The sequence below is a fragment of the Dendropsophus ebraccatus genome, chromosome 6 (assembly GCF_027789765.1).
Source record: "Dendropsophus ebraccatus isolate aDenEbr1 chromosome 6, aDenEbr1.pat, whole genome shotgun sequence".
NCBI lineage: Eukaryota > Metazoa > Chordata > Amphibia > Anura > Hylidae > Dendropsophus > Dendropsophus ebraccatus.
This window is the reverse complement of record NC_091459.1, coordinates 25,294,595-25,319,289: the sequence shown is the minus strand read 5'-3', so window position 1 is coordinate 25,319,289 and position 24,695 is coordinate 25,294,595. Positions and strand designations below refer to the sequence as shown.

At 41.9% G+C, this 24,695-nt stretch overlaps 1 protein-coding gene across 2 annotated transcripts in view; it reads right to left on the bottom strand.

The window, feature by feature from the left end:
* The window catches only part of CYB5R4 (cytochrome b5 reductase 4), a 112,517-nt gene that overhangs the window by 69,312 nt on the left and 18,510 nt on the right, over positions 1-24,695 (bottom strand). For both annotated transcript variants that reach the window (XR_011363484.1, XM_069973535.1), the window contains exons 3-6: positions 18,325-18,425; positions 11,543-11,627; positions 9,739-9,780; positions 8,493-8,544 (exon numbers count right to left, since the gene is read on the bottom strand). Coding sequence is in view for 1 of the 2 variants with exons in the window: in XM_069973535.1 (XP_069829636.1) it covers positions 8,493-8,544; positions 9,739-9,780; positions 11,543-11,627; positions 18,325-18,425 (280 nt within the window). In the remaining variant the exon portion in view is untranslated. The remainder of the gene's footprint in view (positions 1-8,492; positions 8,545-9,738; positions 9,781-11,542; positions 11,628-18,324; positions 18,426-24,695) is intronic.

The window sequence follows — 24,695 nt, the reverse complement described above, 5'->3', positions numbered from 1 at the left end:
AAAGTTCGGGTTCGGATGGACTCGAGCATGCTCCAGGTTCGCTCATCTCTACATATTATCTGTGCTGTGTCCAAAATTGGAATGAATGGATTAGATTAAAGACTGCAAGACAAAGCGAAGAATAAAGAAAATCTAAACCCTGTGAAGAAGAAAAAGAGTATCCCCATATAAAAAAGGAGAATATATATACACATATAATTTTAAAACATAATGTCTCCCCCGCCACCACCACCGTTCATACTTGATGTTTTTTAACACTTCATGCGTTTTGGAATTACGGCTGTGTAAAATATGCGCTAATTTTAAATTTTTTTTGTCTTAACACTATTCCAAGCACGTTGCACTTTATTTATGATTGATATATTTTGCAGTTTTGCACATGATTTATAGATATGATATTCACGGTATGGACATTTTTTGCATTTTGCACATGGTATTTGTAATGTATCAATATATTTTTTCACTCTGCAGTTTACGTCAGGTAACTGACATGTTTCTTATTGTCTATATAGATTTATGTACTTGTATTGTATTGTATGTAATAATAGCTTTTATAGATCTGGCACAGTTAAATTAGATTGATGACAGCACAGTGGAAGGTTGTTATTAGTGGTTGTCTGCAGTCAGTGGGTAATAATAGAGTTATACCCTCATATGATGTAGCTGTAGGGAGGTGCGCGTCTCTGTTGGTGGATGTGGGTATTACATCCGTGTGGCCTCAGTGTTCTGCGCATGTTTCAGGATTTTATCTTGGGCATACGTGGAGTGGTTGGGTTGCCGGCCCAGACGTGGTGCGCTCCTGCACTTCCGGTTATGCGTGCCGAGGATCCAGGGGTAACTAATTTCACTCATTTTATCAGCATACCTAGGACAATAGTGGGAAGATGCCCCAGAAAAAGCATCTCATGCAAAATACGGGTCGGGGTTGGCTCCATTCACGTATAGGTAAGCTGTCAACTGTTTGCCATATGCTGCACAGTTAGTTTGAAATCGTGATTTAAACTTCATATTCCCCAATGACTGCAGGGCTGCTATTTGTATGAGGCTTTAATCTGCTTAGCATTGAAAATTCACTTTATGTATAATTTTCTGGCAAAGATGCAATGGCTGGTTATGACTTGACTTATCACTTTTGTGTCGGTACAGTGTCCATATAGGGTTGGTTTGTTTTTTTGCACAATTTTAATCATGATATTGTAACATTTTTAGAAGCATACACAATAAAAATATATTTTTTATGGAGTTTTTGCCGATGGTTCTTCTGTTGGTATAATATTCATTAGTGGGTTTCGTTGTGATACATTGACATTGATGAAACACAGGAGCTTTATAGAACATAAAAATGAGAGTAAAGAGAAAACCACTTGATAGGAGGAGATGTGGCGGAAAATTTGGGGCATGATGAATAATAAAAGTGAGATGCCTGATGATGGCAAGGCCCCTGAAACACATTGCCTTTGTCCAATAAAGCATCTTTCCTCGCAGATACCTCAGCATGAACTGGCCCTAATACTCACATGCTAACAAACTGTATACGTTTTCATTTATTACTGCCCATTTTGTGCAAGATTTTTGGCATTTATTCTGTCATCCCTTCAATGTGAATGGAAATCTTACATCTAGTGTACATTTGCAAAAATGAGCCAGCAGAGACTCATTCAAGAGTCTCAAAACACAGGACTAGCCAAATATCCCTCCGCTAAGGGCCCAGCCAGGGGGTGGCTCCTGGAGGGAAACCCCCAAAACCACCATATTAAGTGGCCCTATAAGTCAATGTAATGACAAGGGAAAAACCAAGGCCAGGTATCCATCCACAGACAGCTGTTTCGAGATGTTGCCCCTCATCAGCGTGGAGCAGGATTCTGGCTAGGTGGAAGCAATGCCTAGTAGAGCCATACAAGAAACAGATCAGTGATCTGTATGTAGTGTGGATGACATTTTGGTAATGATACTTACAGCATTGGTTTATAACCCAAAATACATCAGAGGTTTAGACTACTGTTCGTGTACACCTTGGATGTATTTAATGTGTTACTGTCATGATCGCGCCTGAAAAGGCATCAGTGCCACCCTCTGCTGCGAAGATTCGACCTCTGCGCCAAAGACTGCGCTTTTGGCCATGATCCGTTCCTGGTTTTACTGTGTTCTCTGCTTATGTCATCTGTGATCCGGTACATGTTTTCTTAGTTCTCCCTGCACTTTCCTTGTTGTGGTCTGTTCACTAATTGTGTCTGCTGTGGTGTGATTGACAGGTCTCTTCTCCTCTGGTTTTCTGTGATTCTCTAGTGTGTTTCTTCTAATCAGCCTATCAGCTTGGAGTCCGGGACTTCTGATCCCTTATACCTGTGCCTCTCCCTTCACTCAGTGCTCTTGATAGCGTTGTTCAGCTTGTCTGTCAGCTAGATCCTGCCTTTCCTCAGTTTGTCTGTATTCCTAGTTCCTGATCCCTTTGCTTGTTTCTTGCCTTTGTCTTTTGGTTCAGTGTTCCTTGCCTTGTCCTCTAGTTACCTGGTTATTGTCTCTGGTTTCTGTTTCTCTGTGTACCTTGTTTACTGTCTGTTATTGCGTTTAGTTCCTTGTACCTTTCCTTGTATCTCCGTTCCGTGTTTATTAGTGTTTCTGACCTGGATTTCGTGACCTCGACTTTGCTTGTGGATTCTGACTCTGTACTTCTGCTGCCCGTTTGTTGCCAACCTTGGCCGCCGACTATTCTTTATTGTGTTAGTTTCTCTCGTCTTGTTTTGTGTTTGCACTTACTGCAGCGTAGGGAACGCCGCCCAGTTGCGGACGGTCATTTAGGGCCTGCTCTGCAAGCAGGTAGGGACAGCGTGGGGGGTCTTGGCCATAGGGCCCACTTGTCCAGTGTCTCTGTGTTCCCGGGGGCCCTGACAGTTACAATAGAGAATAAAGCTTTTATAAATTATTCTGGTACAAGATATTTCTATCTGGGTGCATTATTTTTTTCCACAATGTATGTTCTTATATGAATAAAGTGTTTTAGTGTAAAGTGTGTTAGAGTGTTTTTTAATTGCTCAATAGCTTCAGTGAGGTGATAACTACCACATTCATCTTAACCCCCTAATGACCATAGGTGTACATTTACTCCCCCCGCAGGCTGGGCTTCCACACTAATGGGTGTAACTCTGCTGTACGCCCCGCCGGGGTATTGAACTATAAAGCGACCGTGGGAGCTGAGCTCACTTCACAGCGGGAGAGGGCCGGCTGCAATCAGCAGCCTGGTCCTCTCAGTCAATGATAGGCTGCTGCAATGAACAGTTAAGGGGTTAACGATGGTTGTGGCCCATCATTGACGGTCCTCACCCACTCCTGTCACTGGCCTAACTGCCAAAAGTACAAAGCTTACCTCTGTGAAGTCTGATCTTCATTCTTCTGATAGAGTCTGCCTCAGGCAGGCTCTACCAGAAGATAGCAGATAACACAGGACAATGCTATGCTATGGCATAGCATTGACCAGTGTATGAAATAATGCATGTAATACACCCCCAGGGGGATTAAAAAAATGTACACCTCTTAGTAAATCCGGATGGGAAAAGGGGGGGGGGGTATTTAAGGATGGCATACAAGTACACCAGTCTTGCTAACACTCCCCCTTTGATCGTCAATCATCAGTGGGGACAGCCTGAAACAGGAAGGAGAACAGCTACACACAAGCAATTCTCCTGACTGCCTTTAGTGGCACTTTGCACTGGACAAAGTGTGCAAGAGCAGATCACAGTTTTAGGACACCGCGAGAAGAGCAGATTATAAAGCACATGCTGCCGGTGATGCTACAAGTGCATACTCCAAGCTTCTGCTGTTAATTTATTTATCATATTCTTATCCTAATGTATATAAAATTTCTAAAGCTTACATGTCAACACCATGGCCCTGAATTGCTATATGAATGGAGTCAATGTATTCAGGAGTCTACATATTTGTAAACGGTATTCTCTTATCTGCTGATTACATTGTTGTTTCATGCTCTACTGTGCCTCTAAAGCCTCGATTAACCTAAGCTTTATTGTTAAACTTTCCTTGCACACACTGTCCTCGGCAGTGTTAATTTTTTTTTTTTTTTTCTAAGTCACTTGTAAGTTCACATTGCAAATACCACTGACATTTAAATGGCAGCAAAGATAAATATTATCAAGGCCCTTCATAAGCCAGAATAAAAGGTGGCAGAGCATATATGAAAAGGCTATATAGTGTGGTATATGACACAGCAAAATAAAAAGGAAGTAAACAGCAGTAAATGGTAGCAAGCCATCAATTTTCTTTTTTACTGGGGTATACCTTGGTGTACACCTGACAGGTCCACAGAATTTAATATACCTGCATAGTCAACAAGTGAGTACGTTAGGTTGAAATTCCAATTCCAAATTTTGCAGCATTCTATAGCTGCCATGTGTATGTCCAAGGGAAGGAGCACTGTGTCTGTCTACTACATAGTTTGTATATGCCATTTGCAGCAGTTTCTCTTTACAGGTCTTTTTTTTTCTATTTTTTGTTTCCCCTAAACTAGTGGATAGACTAGGTGATATAATATCGCCTATATACAGAAAGCACTGAGAAAAGGAGTTTCTATACTGAACCCTCAGAAGAAGCAGTAGTATGGAGGACAATATAAAGCAGCACTGAACAATGTAAGTTGTGTATCAAAGGCTGGGGTGAGATATACACTTTAATACTTAAAGAGTACCTATCTCTTAAAAAAAACAAAACTCAATCTGTTATACCAATAGGTCAAAAGCTTGGATCAGTGGAAATAAGGAGGCACTGAGACCCCCAAGATCCTTAAAATAAATAGCTGCATTGCTCAGCAGTGTCCATTCGTTTCTAATCTTTACCACTCAGCTCTACTCTGAGACTGTGTCTATGGTCCTTCTGTAACTTTTTACTTACATTGCAGCAGTCTCCAAACAGAGGTGGGCAGTGATTATTAATAACTAATGTCCAAAGTGCACAACTGAGCCCCACTACCTGGGCACTTTAGGGTTTGATGGGAGTCTTAGGATGCCTTTACATAAAAAGATTTATCTGACAGATTTTTGAAGCCAAAGCCAGGAACAGACTATAAACAGAGAACAGGTCATAAAGGAAAGACGGAGATTTCTCCTCTTTTCAAATCCATTCCTGGCTTTGGCTTCAAAATAAATCTCTCTGTGTAAAGGCACCCTAAGAGACGGGTACCCTTTAACTAGAGCTTTAGCTGTATCTCTCTCAGGGTCCTATTACACAAACAGATCTGATAGTTTTTTGAAGCCAAAGCCAGGAATGGATTTGAAAAAAAGAGAAAAAATTTTTACTCTTTTCTTCTTTTCCTCTTTCTGTTCATAGTCCCTGTCCTGGCTTTGGCTTAAAAAAAAAAACAACTGTTAGATAATCTGCTGGTGTAATAGGGCCCTAATTCTCTAGAGCTCTCTCCTGCCAATCTTTGGTCTTCTATGGGCAGAGTGAAACTAGACACTTTAGTGATCTCAAAATTTCAGCAGTTCTGCAGAATGAATGATGAGTCTATGAGGTGGGGATGGAGAAGAGAAATAGAGCCTGATAAATGGAGCATTTTTATTGTTATATATGTGTGGGTTTGTTTTTCAGGGACACATCACACAAGCTGTAAGCATCGCAGCGACTTCCTGACCTGTGTATACAGAAGCAATTGGGTAGACACAGGCACTAGACTCTCTGTGATGAGTCTAGCTTCCCACTCCTGCAGTTCTATGATTGCTGAGCAGCTGCAGACTTGGCAAGAAAGTTAGAAACGTCCTTGGGGTACATTAACATGGAAAGTGTTTTAACCCTTTAAAGACAGAGCCAATTTTCGTTCTTTGCTCTTTCATTTTCTCCTTCTTGTGTTTAAAAAAACCATAGCGCTTGCATTATTTCACCTACAGACCCACATGAGCCCTTATTTTTTGTGACACTAATTGTACTTTGCATTGACCGACTTCATTTTTCCATCAAATAAGCTGAACAACCGGAAAAAAAATTGTTTGTTCAGTAAAATAGAAAAAAAAAAAAAAAAAAGCTATTTTTTTCATTGGCGGGGGGCGGGGGTTGTGTTGACACCATTCGCCCCATGGTAAAACTAACATGTTAATTATGTTCCTCAAATTAGTACGATTACAATGATATGTAGCTTGTACAACTTTTATTTTATTTGATGGCTTTTAAAAAATTTAAACCTTTTTTTAAAAAATAAAAGCTATTCTAATTGCTCTATTACTATCCTTATAATGCTTTAATCCTTTGTGAGGTGTCATGTCTTGCTCCATTATCTGTACTTTCTATAGGTACCTTGATTGCATATATGAGACATTTTGATTGCTTTTTATTTTAGTTTTTCTGGATTTGATGTGACAAAAAAATCAGCAATTTTGCACTTTGGCGGGTTTTTGCGCTTACGCCGTTGACCCTACGAGATCAGGAATGTGATAATTTATATATATACATATATAAACATATATATGTTTGTTTATTTATTTATAATATAGGAAAAGGGGAGTGATTCAGACTTTTATTAGGGGAGGGGAGTCTTTATTAATGAAAAACACTTTTTTTTTTTCTACTTTAACTTTTAGTCCCCCTGGGGGACTTTCATTATTACTGCAGTGATCTCTCATAGAGATCACTGCAGTGTACTTACAATACACTGATCAATGAGATCAGTAATAGATTGCTTAGGGTTGCTGCAGCCAGAAGCAATCTATTATCGAGCCAGGATCAGTGTCATACAGAGGGTAGGGAGGGTAGGCAGAAGGGATTGTCCCTTCGTGATCGCATTGCAGGGGGGGGGGGGGCAATCTCCCCCACTAGATACCAGGGAAGGGGCTGTAACGTTAACCCCTTAAGGTCAAAGCCAATTTTCGTTTTTGCACTTTTTTTGCTTTTTCCACTTTATGTTTAAAAGGCCATAGCGCTTGCATTTTTTTCACCGAGAGACCCATATGAGCCCTTATTTTTTGAGAAACCAATTGTACTTTGCAATGACAGACTTTATTTTCCCATAAAATATGCTGCGAAACCGGAAAAAAATCATTTGCGCTCTCAAATTGAAAAAAAACGGAATTTGTTTGGATTTCGGGGGGTTTTGCATTTACGCCGTTCGCCCTGGGGTAAAACTGACTTGTTATATATGTTCCTCAAGTCGTTACAATTAAAACGATATATAACATGTATAACTTTTATTTTATCTGATGGCTTTTAAAAAATTCGAACCATTGTTAAATATATGTTCCTTATAATCGCTCCATTCCCAGGCTTATAGCGCTTTTATCCTTTGGTCTATGGGGCTGTGTGAGGTGCCATTTTTGCGCCATGATGCGTTCTTTCTATCAGTACCTTGATTGCGCATATACGAATTTTGATCATTTTTTATTAAATTTTTTCTGGATTTGAGGCGACCAAAAATGCGCAATTTTGCACTTTGGAATTTTTTTGCGCTGACGCCGTTTACCGCGACAGATCAGAAATGTGATAATTTAATAGTTCAAGCGATTACGGGTGCGGCGATACTAAATATGTTTATTTATTTGTTTATTTATTTATATTTATAAAATGGGAAAAGGGGGGTGATTTGGACTTTTATTAGGGGAGGGGATTTTTTATTAATAAAAACACTTTTTTACTTTTTTTTTTTACTGTAACTAGAAGTCCCCCTGGGGGACTGCTATATACACAGCACTGATCTCTCATAGAGATCAATGCTGTGTATATACACAGCAAAGATCCATTAGATCGGTGAAACATTGTCAGATTTGACAGCTGCATTGAAGTGCTTAATTAGCTGGCGTGGCAACTTGACCTGTGCCGGCTAATAGAGGCGCTCCCCGGCTGCAGATATCAGCCGGGAGCAGCGCCGTTCAGAGCGGGGTCCCGGCGGGACCCCTCTCTGAACTCCCCCCGCGGCACCATGACGTACAAGGTACGTCATGGGTCGCTAAGGGGTTAATTAGATGCAGCTGTCAGCTTTGACAGCTGCATCTAACTAGCTAATTAGCCAGCCACGACGATGCGGTCCCTGGCTTTACATTACAGCCGGGTGCTGCATGCAGCAGAGAGGGGCATGACGACTATACTGTATGGTTTCTCTTTTTTATGAGTTTGAAGCTCCACAACAAGCTGGAGTCAAGCTTTAAACATGCAGCTTCAAACATGCAGTGAATACTGTACAGGTGAATGCACCGCCAAACAATCATATGCCGACCCTTAGAAATTTTAATTTCAGTCTCACAAGAAATATCAAGCAAAACTATTAGAAGTCGAAGGTCAAAGTGCGCAGGCAAGCTATTTGGCATTTGAGTTTTAGCAATCAATAAGTTGCACCCTTCCAATCATACATATCACACATGCTTGTGCTGTAAAGGTACAGTACATAAAGGGAAAAACTCATAACAACAAACAACATATACAGCAGTCATATAGTACTTGAATACAAAGCAGAGATCCTGTGGAGACACAATAATAAATTGTAAAGGGGATGACATACTGACCTGGGTTTAAAAACTTTACAGGTCTTCTGTGAAACGCTACTAGGATGTGTGCCTAAAAAAACAATATAAACATATAGTATCTAGAATATCATCTTAATATCTTACTAATAAATTAAACTATACAGTATTTGATCCCAAAAAGTAGATCAGACTCATTAAGCGATCATTACTAGAGAGTAACGCAGCACTCAAGATATAGGTGGCGGGTGCCAGCCGTACACCGGAGATCAGTCGGCGGACAAGTAGATATTCAAGGCAAAATACTGCGGCACTCCAAATATAGTGAAAAATCTTTAAAGTGGTTTATTCAATCCATATTACCTGTTATATGGATTGAATAAACCACTTTAAAGATTTTTCACTATATTTGGAGTGCCGCAGTATTTTGCCTTGAATATATATATATATATTTATATATAAATATATATATATTTATTTTTATTTTCCCTCTTTTAGTTTACCTTGTTCACCGTGCGGGGTCAATATTGTTAGATTTTAACAGATTGGACAATTCCCCTTTTTTATATATTTTTATTTGTAGAATTAAAAAGAGGGTGATTTAAACTTTTATTTGGGGGGGGGGGGGAGGGGTTAAATATTTTTTTTAAACACACTTTATAAGTCCCCTAGATTGCTTATACTAAACCATGCTATGTCATTGTGTAGCACTGATCAATATCATTGGCGCTCTTCTCACAGAGTCTGCCTGAGACAGATTTTATAGGAAAATTAGGGATCCATCAGTTTGGATGTAAATATTACTCCTACATCTGTCACAAAAAAAGATCGTCACCCCTGCAGTCAAGCTCCCGATCAGTCAGTGAGAGGTACTTTTGTCACTGACTCCCTTAAAGGGGTACTCCAGCGGGGGGAAATTTTTTCCTTTGTTCCAGCGGCAGGTCTCGCATCGCGGCGCTCCGTCACGTCTCGGGCCCGCGTCAGACACCAGGAAGCGGCCGGGAACCGTGCACCGGAGTGCCGCGATGCGGGACCCGCCGCTGGAACCGGGGAGTTGAGTGGACGTCATTTCCCTCAGCCACCTCCCCCTGGTCCCAGGAAAAAAATGCCCCCCCCCCGCCGGAGTACCCCTTTAAACAATGCGATCGCTATAGATAAAGGTGTTTAGGGGTTAATGGCAGGCTTCACACTGAAGCAGCTCTGCACACATTAAAACTCCTTCACACCAGAAACATTTATACACGTTCTTACTGCACAAGGCATTGGCTGATACTTATCACTAACTGACCGTTTGAGAGTATTTTCTCTTTGTTTTCCGTTGATGTTAAACCTGCACATATAAAAGAAACAAAGTTGTTGTATTAGCTTATGGTTTTAATAGATATATACCACCTATATGAATCAATAAGAAGGCTCGACTATAAAGGTAATCAATGCACTAAATTGTTCTTATACTTTACTTAAAAAGGTATTCTCTTCTCATCTGATATAGTTAAACTTGTAGGACACTTCAAGTTAAATATCTTTGCAAAAATATTTATTTAGCAAACTTGTCTCCTTCTCCTAATATATACATGCTCTTTCCTCTCATTGTTGACAGCTCGTTGTCTAGGTTACCGACCACCACTCTGCTCTGAATGCAGCGAAAGCACCCCGGACTCACCTGCGGCACTGATGTCCCGCCCCCCCTTAGAACTCATCCGCGGGACTCCGACTTCCTGCGAAGTACTGCTGTACTTTAGCAGAGTGGCAGAGCTGCAGCAGGGCTTCGGCAGGGATTGCGGCCGGTGAGTTCCGAGTTCTGCCGAAGCCCTGCTGCAGCTCTGCCACTCTGCTAAAGTACAGCAGTACTTCGCAGGAAGTCGGAGTCCCGTAGATAAGTTCTGGGGGGGGGGGGACATCAGTGCCGCGGGTGAGTCCGAGGGGGGTGCGGGGTGCCGCGGGTGAGTCCGGGGGATGCCACGGCTGAGTCCGGGGTGTGTTTGGGGTGCTGCGGGTGAGTTTGGGGGGGGCGTGCCGTGGGTGAGTTCGGGGGGGTGCAGTGGGTAAGTTCGGGAGGTAGCAGTGAGTAAGCCCTGGGGGGTGCGGGTTGCCACGGGTGAGTCCCGTACACCTCCAGCACATGGGCATTGTCTCCCCCAGAGGGGGCAACGTCAGGGGCCACCGTTGAGCTTGGGGGGGGGAGTCGGGAGACACTGATCAGTAGCAGCAGCTGTCAGTGTCCTCCAAGCCCCTAGTACTCACCGGCGGCAGAAATTCCCCACCCCCCTGCGCAGTGAAGGTGTGTGGTGTCCACGGCTGCACACTAGGCAGTATGTTTAGTTTCGGTAATACTTGGGCTGGCGGCTGACCTGCGGCCCCCCCATAACTCCTCTCTGCTAAACCACACAATCCACTCTGCTATGCAACTCACTCAACTCTGCTACATCATGGACCAATCAGGCATAAGCATTGCATGATGGGAGATGTAGTTTTCTGGCCGACGCCATGTTGGATATAGATCAGCTTTTTAAAAAGATTTTAACTATGGAATGGAAGCAGCTAGAAAGACGGAAGATGGCTCGAAATTCTCAGGGGGGCTTGGTGAGTAAGCTAGGTTTGGGAGCATATTATTTTTTTAGGTCTTGGGGGGAATATCCCTTTAAATGTTTGTCCCTCCCATATATGTGATTAAATAAGATTTAGCGCCGCTAAATTCTGATGTGGGCGCATCCGTGCGTGCCCGCATCAGAACTCCCCACTGCACTGCCGCTTGCTCCACTGTGTGCACTGACAGGGTTTTCATGTTAGTTTTTTTACGGTGCCGCTAGGGATCCCGGCCGGAATGTATACTATGTGTATACACTCTGGCCGGGATTCCCTCAAAAGGCAGCACTACGTAAGTGGGAATCACGGCCGTGAACATAGCCTTACAGTGGCTCCCAAATCTGCTCCATACATCCTTAATGGTACTGTTATGTACAGGTATATAATAATGGGTTAAGGGGTTAATGAAGCTGTGCTGTAACAGGTGTGGAGCCATTTATAAATATAGGCTACAACCTCCTATAATAACAGGCTAGTTAAAAGTGGTTGTACATCTTGGTTTTTACCTTTTAGCAATGAAGCGTGTTTCACAGCCATCCTACCAACTAGACATTCCTTTAGCATTGACTCATAGTTAACCCAACGATGAACCTGAGAATATAAAGAAATCGTTTTGCTAGAATGACAGCGCATATCTCTAAGACATCAGTATTAAGAGACAAATAAAATAAACACATCAACCAGATTAAAAAAAAAAAAAATTGACTTGACTATGCTTTCCAAGGCTAGGGAGAACTAGGAGAGTCTTCCCACTTGTTCGGAATCACAATTTCTTGGATTTATAATAGAATTACAAATGAAATTAGTCCAAAGTCCTTTTCAGATGCTTCACCTCATTATTTTTTTTTAAACATATTTTTATTACGATTTTCGTAAAAATATAACACAAAAGTCAAAAACAACTCTTACAATAAGTGCAATAAGTCATAGGTATGAATACATGAAAAATGTTAGTGCCAAGTTGCCATAAAGTAACGTACATGAAAGGCATACATGTTGAAAATCAATATTAACGATAATGGGAGCTTAAAGTAAATGTACCATTAAGTACATTCGCTTTAAGTGTAGCATATCAATAGAATTGTGCTGGCGCGAGGAAGCCGATGCTGCGGTCCTTTTTTTGAACTGTGGCCCGGTTCCTGCACACGGCACCGGTCTATTACCAAGCACCGGCCAGGGCTGAAGCATTGGAGGCGGGCCACACTTAATGGAGACACGTCACAGAGGGGTGGTGGTTTCCTCCCACTGGGGCCGGACCAGCCCACCTCTAGTGCTTTAGCCCCGGCCGGTGCCCAGTAATAGACTGGTGCCGTTCTATTGATATGCTACACTTAAAGGGGTATTGTCACCAAGAGCTTAAAAAAAAAAAAATGCTCCCGAACCTAGCTGGTCTTACTCACCAAGTGAGTATTTTGATCCATCTCATCTTTCTAGTGGCTTCTGTTGCATAGTTACAAGTATTTTAGAAAGCCTATCTACATCCAACATAGCACCAGTCAGAAAACTACATCTCCCATCATGCAATGCTTATACCTGAATGGTCCATGATGTAGCAGAGCTGATATCCACAACATATAGCAGAGTTGAGGCAGTGACATAGCAGAGTTGAGGCAGTGACATAGCAGAGTTGAGGCATTGACATAGCAGAGTTGAGCCACGGGGGGCCCCAAGTGAGCTGCGGGGAAGCCTTGGTTGAGCATGGGGGCGCAAGTGAGCAGGGGGGAGCCACACTGTGTGTGGGGGGGGTGCGGGTGAGCAATACGCTCATCGTATATGTTAATGGACCAATAATCTGCATAATTTTAAATTAAAGGTGGTTCCTATTGGCATGTTCCACCTCCCTGCGCATGTCTCTAAACTTAGAACTAGTTCGATTACTGCGTACGAAGTGCGCATGTTCGATGTCTTCGTAATCTTCTCTGTGAAAATCTTACCATGCGCATGATCTTGGACTTAGAATCCGTACGATCCACTACGTCTGTATTGCGCATGTCGGGTGTCTTAGGATATTCTCCTTAAAGACACTACAATGCGCATGACTTAGGACTTGGAATACGTACGATCCACTACGTATATATTGCACATGTCAAATGTCTTAGTAGTATTCTATAGTGCGCATGACTTTAGACTTGGGATTCGTACGATCAACTGCGTATATAGTGCGCATGTTCGATGTCTTAGAAAAATTCCCAGTGGAGATCACACACTGCGCGTGTCTATAAACTTAGAATTCGCTCGGTGTGCTGCGTACGTATTGCGCATATTCTATGCAATTGCAAGTATATAGACTTTACTGCGCATATATACTGTCTTAGACAAGTTTCATATAAATGTTAGAAAAGCTGTGTATAGCAGTGGACTTAATCGCTATGGAGGAAGGAACAGTGTCATTCCGTATTAGCGGTAAATATATGACATTATACTCATGTTAAGGATCAAGTATGAATAATGCATGATTATGGGCCAAAAAAAAAGACTTTTTTATATTAAATAGAAGACTTTTTTATATTAAATAGAAGACTTTTTTACATTAAACATTATTGTATCGTTATTAGGGGAGGGTGTCACTATAGTATTACGGACGAGAAATATCGCTACTAAATTTATTTACATATAAACAAAAAATTATTATTTTACAGAAAACAGGCAACCGGAGAAATGTTTATATTTGTTAAATAAAGGGTGTGAAGGTAAACCCTTCATTAAGACCCTTTGGATGTAGACTATCTAGTTTATAGATCCATTTGGCTTCCTCTTGAAGAAGAAGGTTACTCAGATTACCACCTCGAGGGCCCAGGTTTTCCGTAAACCAAAGAAGGAGATACATTTAGCATCATTCCCATGTTGGTCCTTGATATGTCTGGCCACAGCCGTCTCTGTCCCTATTCTGATGTTACTCAAGTAAGACCCAATCCTATGCTTGAATTCCTGAATGGTCTTCCCCACATAGATTTTAGGACATGTGCATATGGCTACGTAGATAAGCCCCTTTGTTTCGCAATTTACCGCATCAAAAAGCTTGATTAATCTACCATTGGCAGGATTAACAAAATCCGTCCGTCTAGGTATATATTTACAGTAGACAGAGTGTCCACATGGAGTAGTGCCCTTGACTGTAAGAGATCTCATCGGGTTCTGTGGTGTAGTACTGAAGTGGCTATGTACAAGAATGTCCTTGAGGTTTCTCCCTCTCCTATAAGTGATATTCGGGAAATCATTCAATACATCATCCAGGTCTTTATCATTTCTCAGAACAGTCCAGTATTTTCTGATGATTTTAACCACTTCAGGTGCACAATTGTCAAATGTCCCGATGCATCTTATGATCTTCTTATTATCTGTTGCATCAGTGGTTGGGCGTGGATTATCCATCGCCATCCATGCAGCAGCCGGAAGCAATCAATGTGCCTATCTCACCGATCTATGCTGCATATCTATGCAGCAAAGATCTGTATGAGAGATCAGAGTGTATATACTAGAAGTCCCCCAGGAGGGGGTTCTAGTATAAGTGTAAGAAAGAAAAAAAGCCCCCTCCCCTAATAAAAGTCAGAATCACCCCCCTTTTCCTATGTTATAAATAAAAATAAATAAACATGTTTGGTATCGCCACGTGCTTAATCGCCCGAACTATTAATCACATTCCTGATCTTGCACGGTAAAAGGAAAAAAATTGCATTTTTGGTTGCATCAAATCCAGAAGAATTGTAATAAAAAGCGATCAAAAAGTCGTATCTGCGCAATCAAGGTACCGATAGAAAGAACACATCATGGCGCAAAAAATGACACCTCATACAGCCCCATAGACCAAAGGATAAAAGCGCTATACGCCTGGGAATTAAGCGATATTAAAGGGAACCTGTCACCCCCCGTACCGGGGTGACAGGCTCCCGACCCCCCGTTAGAGACCCCTATACTTACCTCATCCCGCCGGGTCCCGCTTCTGGAGGTGGTCGGGTCCCGGAGATCTCAGCCGCTGCAGCCCGGCGCGCGCTGAGAGATGAGTCCAACGCTCATAGAGAATGACAGGAGAGTCCAGCGCTCCGTCATTCTCTATGAGCGTTGGACTCATCTGTCAGCGCGCGCGCCGGGCTGCAGCGGCTGAGATCTCCGGGACCCGACCGAATCCAGAAGCGGGACCCGGCGGGATGAGGTAAGTATAGGGGTCTCTAACAGGGGGTCGGGAGCCTGTCACCCCGGCACGGGGGGTGACAGGTTCCCTTTAAGAAACATATATTTGTTAACAATGGTTTGAATTCTTAACAGGCCATCAGATACAATTTTTTCCTGGTTTCGCTGTGTACTTTATGAAAAAATTTAGCCTGTCATTGCAAAGTACAATTAGTGGCGCAAAAAATAAGGGGTCATGTGGGTTTCTAGGTGAAAAAAATGCAAGTGCTATGGCCTTTTAAGCACAAGGAGGGAAAACGAAAACGCAAAAACTGAAATTGGCCCGGTTAACTACTAAGCAACAGTGATGGTGAATGATATTGCTTAAACGCTACTTACATCACTCACAAAACATAAAGTGTAACTGTGATTTAAATGTCTTTTTTTTTTTTAGAAATCAATAAATATCAATAGGTCAAGCGATTTTTAAGAAACTCTGTAATAGGTTTTTAATAAGCAAGAGTTTCCATCTGTACTCAGAAAGCGGTTTTCTTACCTCCCCACTCATTTCAGAAGAAGCATGATTTCTGTGTCCTTTATGTTCTATGGAGAGGGAAGGGGTCAAGGTGGGTAAGTGGAAAAAAGCAGGGCCGTACAAAACAATATTTGAATCCAGCCTTTTATGTGCTCAGACAGTCTGCAAACTGTACAGCTGCTCGTCTGCTCTGCCTGCTCACTCATCCCCCTCGACCCCTCCTTAGGTTATAATGGACTTAGAAAATCTGTCTTTACTTTGCTCCTCTGTAATGAAGACAGCTTTGTCTGATAATGAGCAGACAAGAAGTGTGTGTGTGGGGGGGAGGGGAGGCGGGGAACAGCTTTTTGAGCACAGATAGAGGCCTTTTTGTCTAATAAAACTTATTACAAAGTTTCTTAAAATCGCTTGTACTATTGATTTCTTCAATAAGAAAAAATTGACAGTTACACTTTATATTCACTTACACCTATTAAACATTTCCTCAGACACAGCCCATTAAAACAAGAAACATTAACTAAACTGAAAAGGATAATTCATTTATTTAAAATAAAATAAAAGATGTGCGTACAATATGTTCATGCTTATCCTTCATGCTCAATTGCTCAGGTTTCTAGCATAAAAACACAGAAAGATGTTTTTGGACAACTGCCATTATGAAGTCCCTGTGCTACTTTTTCCACCAGATACAAAAGTGTCTTAGAAATTTATCAAAGGTTTTTAAAGGGAACCTGTCACCCGGCATTCCGACGCTGAGCCCGCCTGACCCCCCAGTGGAGCCCCGGATAGTTACCCTTTGCTGCAAGTCCCGCTCCCGGACCCGGTGCCGGGACGGAGATATCGCCGTCGGCAGCCGTGTGCACGCACTCCAGAGATGAGTCCGACCCTCATAGAGAATGACAGCTCCAGTCATTCTCTATGGGCTTCGGACTCATCTCATGTAATTTGCATAGAGCGCACGCTCACCTTTCGGTGCCGATATCTCCGTCCGGGGACCGGGTCCAGGGGCGGGACATGCAGAAAAGGGTAAGTATCCGGGGCTGCACTGGGGGGGGTCGGAATCCCGGGTGACAGGTTACCTTTAAAACGTTAACAGAGCAAGAACAGAGTTTATGATTCTAATGCACTCTGTGGATTGTATAAACCATCAATATGCATGTATGACTTATCTTGCACCCTTTCCTGTTTTTTTTTTTAAACTTAGATGTTCTGGATGTCTAAAATCATCTTCTCTGTGTCCTCTCTGACAACGTGTTGCTCCCTCTTTCCCCCTCCCTTTGTAGACACAGGACATGTGATCTCCTCTCTGGGGGCTGGGATAGCTGTCTCCTGACTTGGTAACTCGGCCCCCAGATGACATCATCTGCACCTGTTCACTGCTAGTGAAAGTGATAGAGCTGCTTCCTTAGACTTACATTTGTCCCTGAGCCTAGGTTTCTGTAATATGAACCATTATAGTTCTATCTCTTCTTGCTGTCAGTGAATGCAGGCATATGTACCTGTCTTTGTGTCACAGCTCTGTATATTGTAAGTATTATGGATGTTCTTAGAGTCTGGATGGAACTAGAATGTTTTCATTCACAGTCAGCAAGCAGAGATCTAAACCTACATTACACCCGCCACTCCCATTAAACAGATGCCGTTATGCAGCACATAGCTACACCATGTGCGCATCAGCTCTGCTACATCATCAGCTAGTATGGAATACATATTGGGGTGATCTAATGCAAAATCAGTGAAACAGTCCTGTGTTTTCTGTGCAATGGTAATGACAGCAGTGGGCAGGAAAGAAAGCTAAGGGGGTGAGTACGCAAACAAACCAATCAGGGAGATGCATCATGGGAAATGCAGTTTCCGGGCCGGAGCCATCTTGGATATAGTTCGGCTTTTAGAAGGAATGGCAGCAGCTAGAAAGACAGGAGACGGCTCAAAATACTCAGAGGGACTTGGTGAGTAAGGGCCCTATTCCACAGGAACGATAATCAGCCGAATCGGCCCGATTTGGCTGATTATCTCTCAGTGAAATAGAGAGATCAATCAGCCGATGATCGTGTCATCAGCTGATCATTTCATTCATGGCCTGTCAGCTGACGGAGCGCTCAGCCAATCACAGGCCGGGACCGCCGCGGCCTGGGATTGGCTGAGTGGCCTGTCAGCTGACAGGCCACTCTGAAGCTAGAGCGTGCGGGACCCGGGGAGGAAGACAGAGCGGAGGAGAAGACCTGACAAGTAATGTATGCTGCAAGGGCTGCAAGGACATCGGTAACGATGTCCCTGCAGCCCTTGCTCAACGATCATCGGGCCGTGGAATAAACCCAGTAAACGAACGGCGATCTAGCAGATCGGCGCTCGTTTTCATAGTTGATAGGACCCTGCTCGGCCGGTGGAATAGGGCCCTAAGACAGGCTAGGTTTGGGAGAATTTAATTTATTTATTTTTTCATTTTTTACCTTTTCGGTAGATAACCCCTTTAATTCACCCCTGATGTTGCAATATTGAAATATGAAAATCTATGGCGCCCAGAGAGTAAACGGTTGCTAAATATTTGTGCACAAAACACTGTGTAAAAATTTATCAGAGGACAAAATATATATCATTTACTCTGTCATATGTAATATGCCAGCCAAAATTTTGTTCTCTGTATACCTGATCAAAAAGCTGAGTGCCATCTATTCCAGCTGCTTTCATCAGCTCCTCTTCTCCACCAGGATGATATTCCATGTAGGGAGTGATATTGTACACCAATCCTGCAAGATGTAGAAAAAGTTCAGTTTTTATAGACTATTTCAGTTCAGATCAGGTCTTCTTACTAAGGTCAAAGTCACGTGTCCGTAATATACAGTCCATAAGCTTGTTGAATATCACAGACTGAACTCATCAGGAACATTAACTTCCATAATCAAGACCCATCGAGCCTCACTTTTTCCGCCATTGCAAAGACCAATAAAGACTGGAGGGGAGGGGGGGACCAGGATTCAAAAACGTCCAAAGCAGAATCTCAAAAGATGTTTGAATTCAGGAGTTAAGGACCGAAAGGCCTGAATACAAAGATAGAGCTGTTTGGTTTTCTGGCAGTCATAGTTGGTCCAGTGCCTGTCTGCTTTATCAGCGGCAGAACTGACCCTACCTGCTAAGGCACTCCATCCTTTCATGTAAATTTCAATACACCCTAAATAATATATACCCTTATGAAGTCACACCCTTTATATTCTACTCTGGGATACCCCATTTAATCTATTACTCCCGCTCTCTGTATCTAGTATATTGGTTCTCTGCATTAAGTATGTTCAGTCCACTGAATGTCTTGGTTTTCTATGAATCCCCATAGAAAACCTCTCCTGATCTGGACAGTTCCTGTCTCGGCCAGAGATGTCAGCAGAAAGCATCCGGTGTCTGGATGTCCCGCTCAGCCAATCAGTGGCTGTGGCAGGGCAGCGCACTGATTGACTGAGTGGGACGTCCAGCCGAGAGCCCCCGAAAGAAGCTGGAGTGTGGAGCAGATAATGTATGCTCCGGCCAGCGGAGCGTACAGGGCATACAGCAACTTATAAGTACTGAAAGGCCTAAGTTTTTTTCGCCCCTTTTTTTTTATATAGAACTAAAGCTGGGTTCATGCTGCCTTTTTTGCAAACAGTTTTTTCATTTATTTTTTTTGTACACAAAAAAATTAAATGTGTTTTGATCCTTTTCTTGATTTTTCTTTTATAATGGAAGTCAATGGAAAAACCCATCAAAATGGATGCACACAAACACAATTTTTGCAAAATGGACTGCAAAAAATGCAGTGGAAACCCAGCCTAACTTACAAATCTGTTTACCTTCCTAGCACAAAGTGATCTGAAAACATTTTTTTCTCTCCATTGTTTCTCTTTAAAGTGACTCTGTAGCCATAATCTGACACCCCCCCCCCCCCCCCAAAAAAAAAAAACCTCTTGTACCTTCGGATAGCTTCTTTTAATCCAAGATCTGTCCTACGGTCCGTTTGGCAGGTGATGCAGTTATTGTCACAAATAAATTACTTTTAAAATTGCAGCTCCGTGCCCTATCGGCGTATCTGTGCCCTAACTTTGCACCACCCCTCTGTCCCTCCTCCCCGCCCTCCTCAGATTGCTAACTATTCCCCATCTGTGTTACCACAGCACATGGGCTGGATCATTAAGACACCTGTGCAATGTTCAATGGGAGGAAATGTTCCAGTGGAATTCCTAATGATGAAGAGGGTGGGGAGGGGGACGGAGCGGGTGGTGCAAAGTTAGGGCACTGATACGCCTGTAGGGCACAGGGCTGCAATTTTAAAATTATTTTTTTTATGACACTAACTGCATCACCTGCCGAACGGACCCCAGGACAGATCTTGGATTAAAAGCAGCTATCTGAAGGTACAAGTGGTTTGGGGGGGGACAGATTGTGGGTACAGAGTCACTTAAATGCCATATGGACAACTAGTGTACAAATGTTTTGCTTTCTTTATTTTGTGATGGTGCATATTCACTGTAGGAATAATGCTGTATTTTACCCCAGTTAGGCTGGGTTTACACTGCTTCTTTTGTAGTCTGTTTAATCTGTCTTTCTTCAGATTGTTACTTTTTACTTTTAACCCTTTGAGGACCAGGCCCAAAATGACCCAGTGGACCGCGCAAATTTTCATTTATGTGTTTTCGTTTTTCCCTCCTCCCCTTCTAAGAGCTCTAGCACTTTCAGTTTTCTATCTACAGGGCCATGTAAGTGCTTGTTTGTTACAGGAATAGTTGTACTGTGTAATGTTGTCTTTCATTCTACCATAACATGTATGATGGAATCCCAAATATATTATTTATGAAGATATAAATTGGTGGGATTGTAAAACAGAATGCAATATGGTAACGTTTGGGGGGTTCCTGTGTCTACGTAATGCACTATATGGTAAAAGCGACATGATACCATTATTCTATCGGTCAGTCCGAACAAAACCATATGCAGGTTAGACAGATTTTCTAATGTTATATATATTTTTTATGAAATCCTTTTTTTTTTGCAAATAATTATTATTAAATTGGACCTATTGGGACTCTTATAACGGTTTTATTTTTTCACCTACAGGGCTGTATGGGGTGTCATTTTTTCCGCCATGATCTCTAGTTTTTAATAATACCTTATTTGGGAACATCAGATGTTTTGATCACTTTTTATAAATTGTTTTATATATATAATGTATAAAAAAAAAAATCGGTAATCCTGGCACTTCTTTCCCTCTTCTTGTTTACGCTGTTCGCCATGACGCTTGTTATATTTTAATAGATCAGACAATTACGCACGCTACGGTATATGGTAAGTGACAGAGGACTGCCCCTGTCACTTATGCCCCGCGGTGTTTAAAGGGTTAATGACACGCTGCAGCCTGTCATTAACTGTGAGGGTCAGGCTCCGGAGCGCACTTCATAGCAAAGGAGGTACCGGTTGGCCCAGGGTCGTCTGGGGGTTTACGTACACAAAACATGGTGGACAAAAAAAAAAAAAAAAATGAAGGAAAAGAAAAAACATCTGTTTTTTAATAATGGAAGTTAAAGGAAAACCAGATCCAAACGGATTACACACAGTTGCATCCTTTTTCCCCCCTATAACGTGTACGTTAAATAGACTTCAAAAAAACAAAAGCTTTATTTGTACCTGAGTGGCCAGGTGGGTGGAAAGTGGTATGTTTCCCTGTTAAAGAACCCATCTTTTTTCTTTTTGCATGAAAAAAATCACACATTACATTAGATGGCAGGGCTTAGTCGATCAGCCCATTATAAACGTGAACTGTACATTGTGTATAAAATATGAAAAAACCAACTTGTTCCCATTCCTTAACCCCTAGACGACCCTGGACGTAGGGTTACGTCATGGAAGTCTGTCCCCAGACGACCCATGACGTAACCTTACGTCCTGGTTTTTTTTCCCTCTATGAAGCGCGCTCCGGAGCGGAGCGCGCTTCATAGCAGGTGGGGGCCGGCTGCAATCAGCAGCCGGGACCTCACCGGTAATGACACGCTGCAGCGATCGCGCTGCCGCGTGTCATTAACCCCTGTCACTTACCGATCGGGACCCCCGCAGTGTGACTGCGGGGGTCCCGATTGTTGAAACGGACTGCCGGAGGTCTCTCACCTGCCTCCGTGCGGTCCGATCGGCGATCTGCTACACTGAGCCTGCACAGGCAGGCTCAATGAGCAGATCGCCGATAACACTGATCAATGCTATGCCTATGGCATAGCAATCATCAGTGTAGAAATCACACAAGTGTATGTACAAGTCCCCCAAAGGGACTTCAAAAGTGTAAAAAAAAAAAGTTCAAAACACTATTACACTACACCAAAGCCCCTCCCCCAATAAAAGTCTAAATCACCCCCCTTTCCCATTATATAAATAAAACATATAAAAATGAATAAATAGATAAACATATAATATACCGTAGCGTGCGTAATTGTCCGATCTATTAAAATATAACAAGCGTCATTGCGACCGGTAAATGGCGTACACGAAAAGAGGGGAAAAAGTGCGCAGATTACCGATTTTATGTTACATTATATATTAAAAAAAATCAATAAAAAGTGATCAAAACGTCCGATCTTCACAAATATGGTATTAATAAAAACTAGAGATCATGGCGGAAACAATGACACCCCATACAGCCCCGTAGGTGAAAAAATAAAACCGTTATAAGCGTCACAATAGGCCCATTTTATTAATATTTAATTGCCAAAAAAAAGGATTTCATAAAAAAAATATATATATAACATTAGAGAATCTGTGTAAACCTGCATATGGTTGTGTTCGGACTGACCTATAGAATAATAGTGTCATGTCGCTGTTACCATATAGTGCATTACGTAGACACAGGAACCCCCCAAACGTTACCATATTGCATTCTTTCTTACGATTTCACCTATTTATATCTTCATAAATAATATATTTGGAATTCCATCATACATGTTATGGTAAAATGAATGACGCCATTACAAAGTACAACTATTCCTGTAAAAAACAAGCACTTACATGGCTTGTAGATAGAAAACTGAGAGTGCTAGAGCTCTTAGAAGGGGAGGAGGGAAAAACGAAAGCGCAAAGATCAAAATTTGCGCGGTCCACTGGGTCATTTTGGGCCTGGTCCTCAAAGGGTTAAAGAGTCATTGTCGTATTTTTTTTATTTTTTTTTCTTGCAGAAATCAATAGTCCAGGTGATTTTAAGAAACTTTGTAATTGGGTTTATTAGCCAAATATGCCATTATCTGCATTCAAAAAGACATTTCCCAGGCCCCCCTCCCTCCTCTTTACCATCCACTGCAAAAAATCAGGAAATTGTGACTTGTTGCATCAGACGTACCCAGTCTGTTCTAGGGAGAGGGGAGGGGGGAGTTAGCCGACAGCAGAGAGCAGATAACAGAGGATTACAGGCACAGAGCTGGGTGAACGCTGTAATCAGAGCTCAGAGAGGTCAGTGCTGACTGTCAGAGGAGATAAAGGGTGAGGTATTTGTAGATTAACTCTTTGTTGTCCTGTTTTGGTTTTGGTTATTTAGCTCTCTCCAAAGGAGAACAATGAAGACAGGGGGAGAGCTTCAAACTGCTTTTTCATGATAAAAATGCATTTTTTGGCTAATAAACCCAATTACAAAGTTTCTTAAAATTGTGTGGACTATTGATTTCTGCAAAAAAATAAAATTCACGACAGTGACACTTTAATAAATCCAGTGCATATTTACTTTGGTCATACAGACACTCAATGCTATAAGTTGTGTAGAAGTATGGAATGTATGGATGTACAGGTATTTGCTTTTGTACCACTGGCATAAAAGCTTATTCCACATGAAAGTTGAATGATAAATGCTCTACATACTGCTGTATTATGTAATAAATTAATAACTGTGGAGCTCAATGCCATATGTATGCAGAAGCTGGGAAGTTAATTTAAATCTAAGAGGATTCGCTAACCAAGGCAAGGTAGCAATGTATTGCTAATCAATATGACAATAGAAATATGACAATCAAAACTATGTAATAAATATTTACCTCATGGTCAGCAGATTAATTTTAACAATTCAAATAAAATCACTGGCATATAGAGGGGCTGAAATAAATGGGGAGAAAGCAAAAAGCTTACAGATGCTAGAGACATATTTATATGCTATATATATATATATATTTATATATATATATATATATACACACACACACCTGTTCAAGAGAAGCACTCAGGAGCTGAGCTCACTTCAAAGCATGGGAGGAGCAGCTGCTATATGCAGCCAAGTCCTCACCGCCATTAACCCCTGTAGTGCCGCGGCACTTACTTCAGTGCCAGGAGCTGTGCTGTCACTGACCGATTGGGACCCCGCAGCATGACTGCGGGGGTAACAATCGTTGTATCTGACTGCCGGAGGTCTCTTACCTTCCTCCCGGCAGATCGGCGATCACTGTATAAAGTCTGCACAGGCAGGCTCTATGCATTGATCACAGATAATACTTATCTATGCTATGCTATGGCATAGCAAAGATCAGTGTAAGAAATCCAATGTAAAAATGTTAACGTCCCCTAAAGGACATAAAAAGTGTAATAAAAAGAATTTCAAAAGTTTTAAAAAACATACCATAACCATTGTTCCCGCGCAGTAAACGTTATAAACAAAAAGCGCCAGGATTGATTATTTTTATTACATTTTATTTAAAATAAAATGAATAAAAATTGGTCAATACATCTCATCTACACAAATATGGTATTAATAGCAACTAGAGATCATGGCGCTAAAAATGACACCCCATACAGCCCCGTACATGAAAAAATAGAAACGCTATAAGGGTCAAAAGAGGGCCATTGTAATCATACCTATTTGCAAAAAAAAGTTTCTGTTAATAAAAATAGTTAAACATTAGAAAAGCTATATAACCTGCTTATCGCTGTATTCAGACTGAATGTTCAGTTACGTCCTAAATTGTTTAATAGTTTGGACATTCCGCATATTGTTTTACTTTCTATATTTTTTTTTTAAATCAGAAAAGAGTAATTTT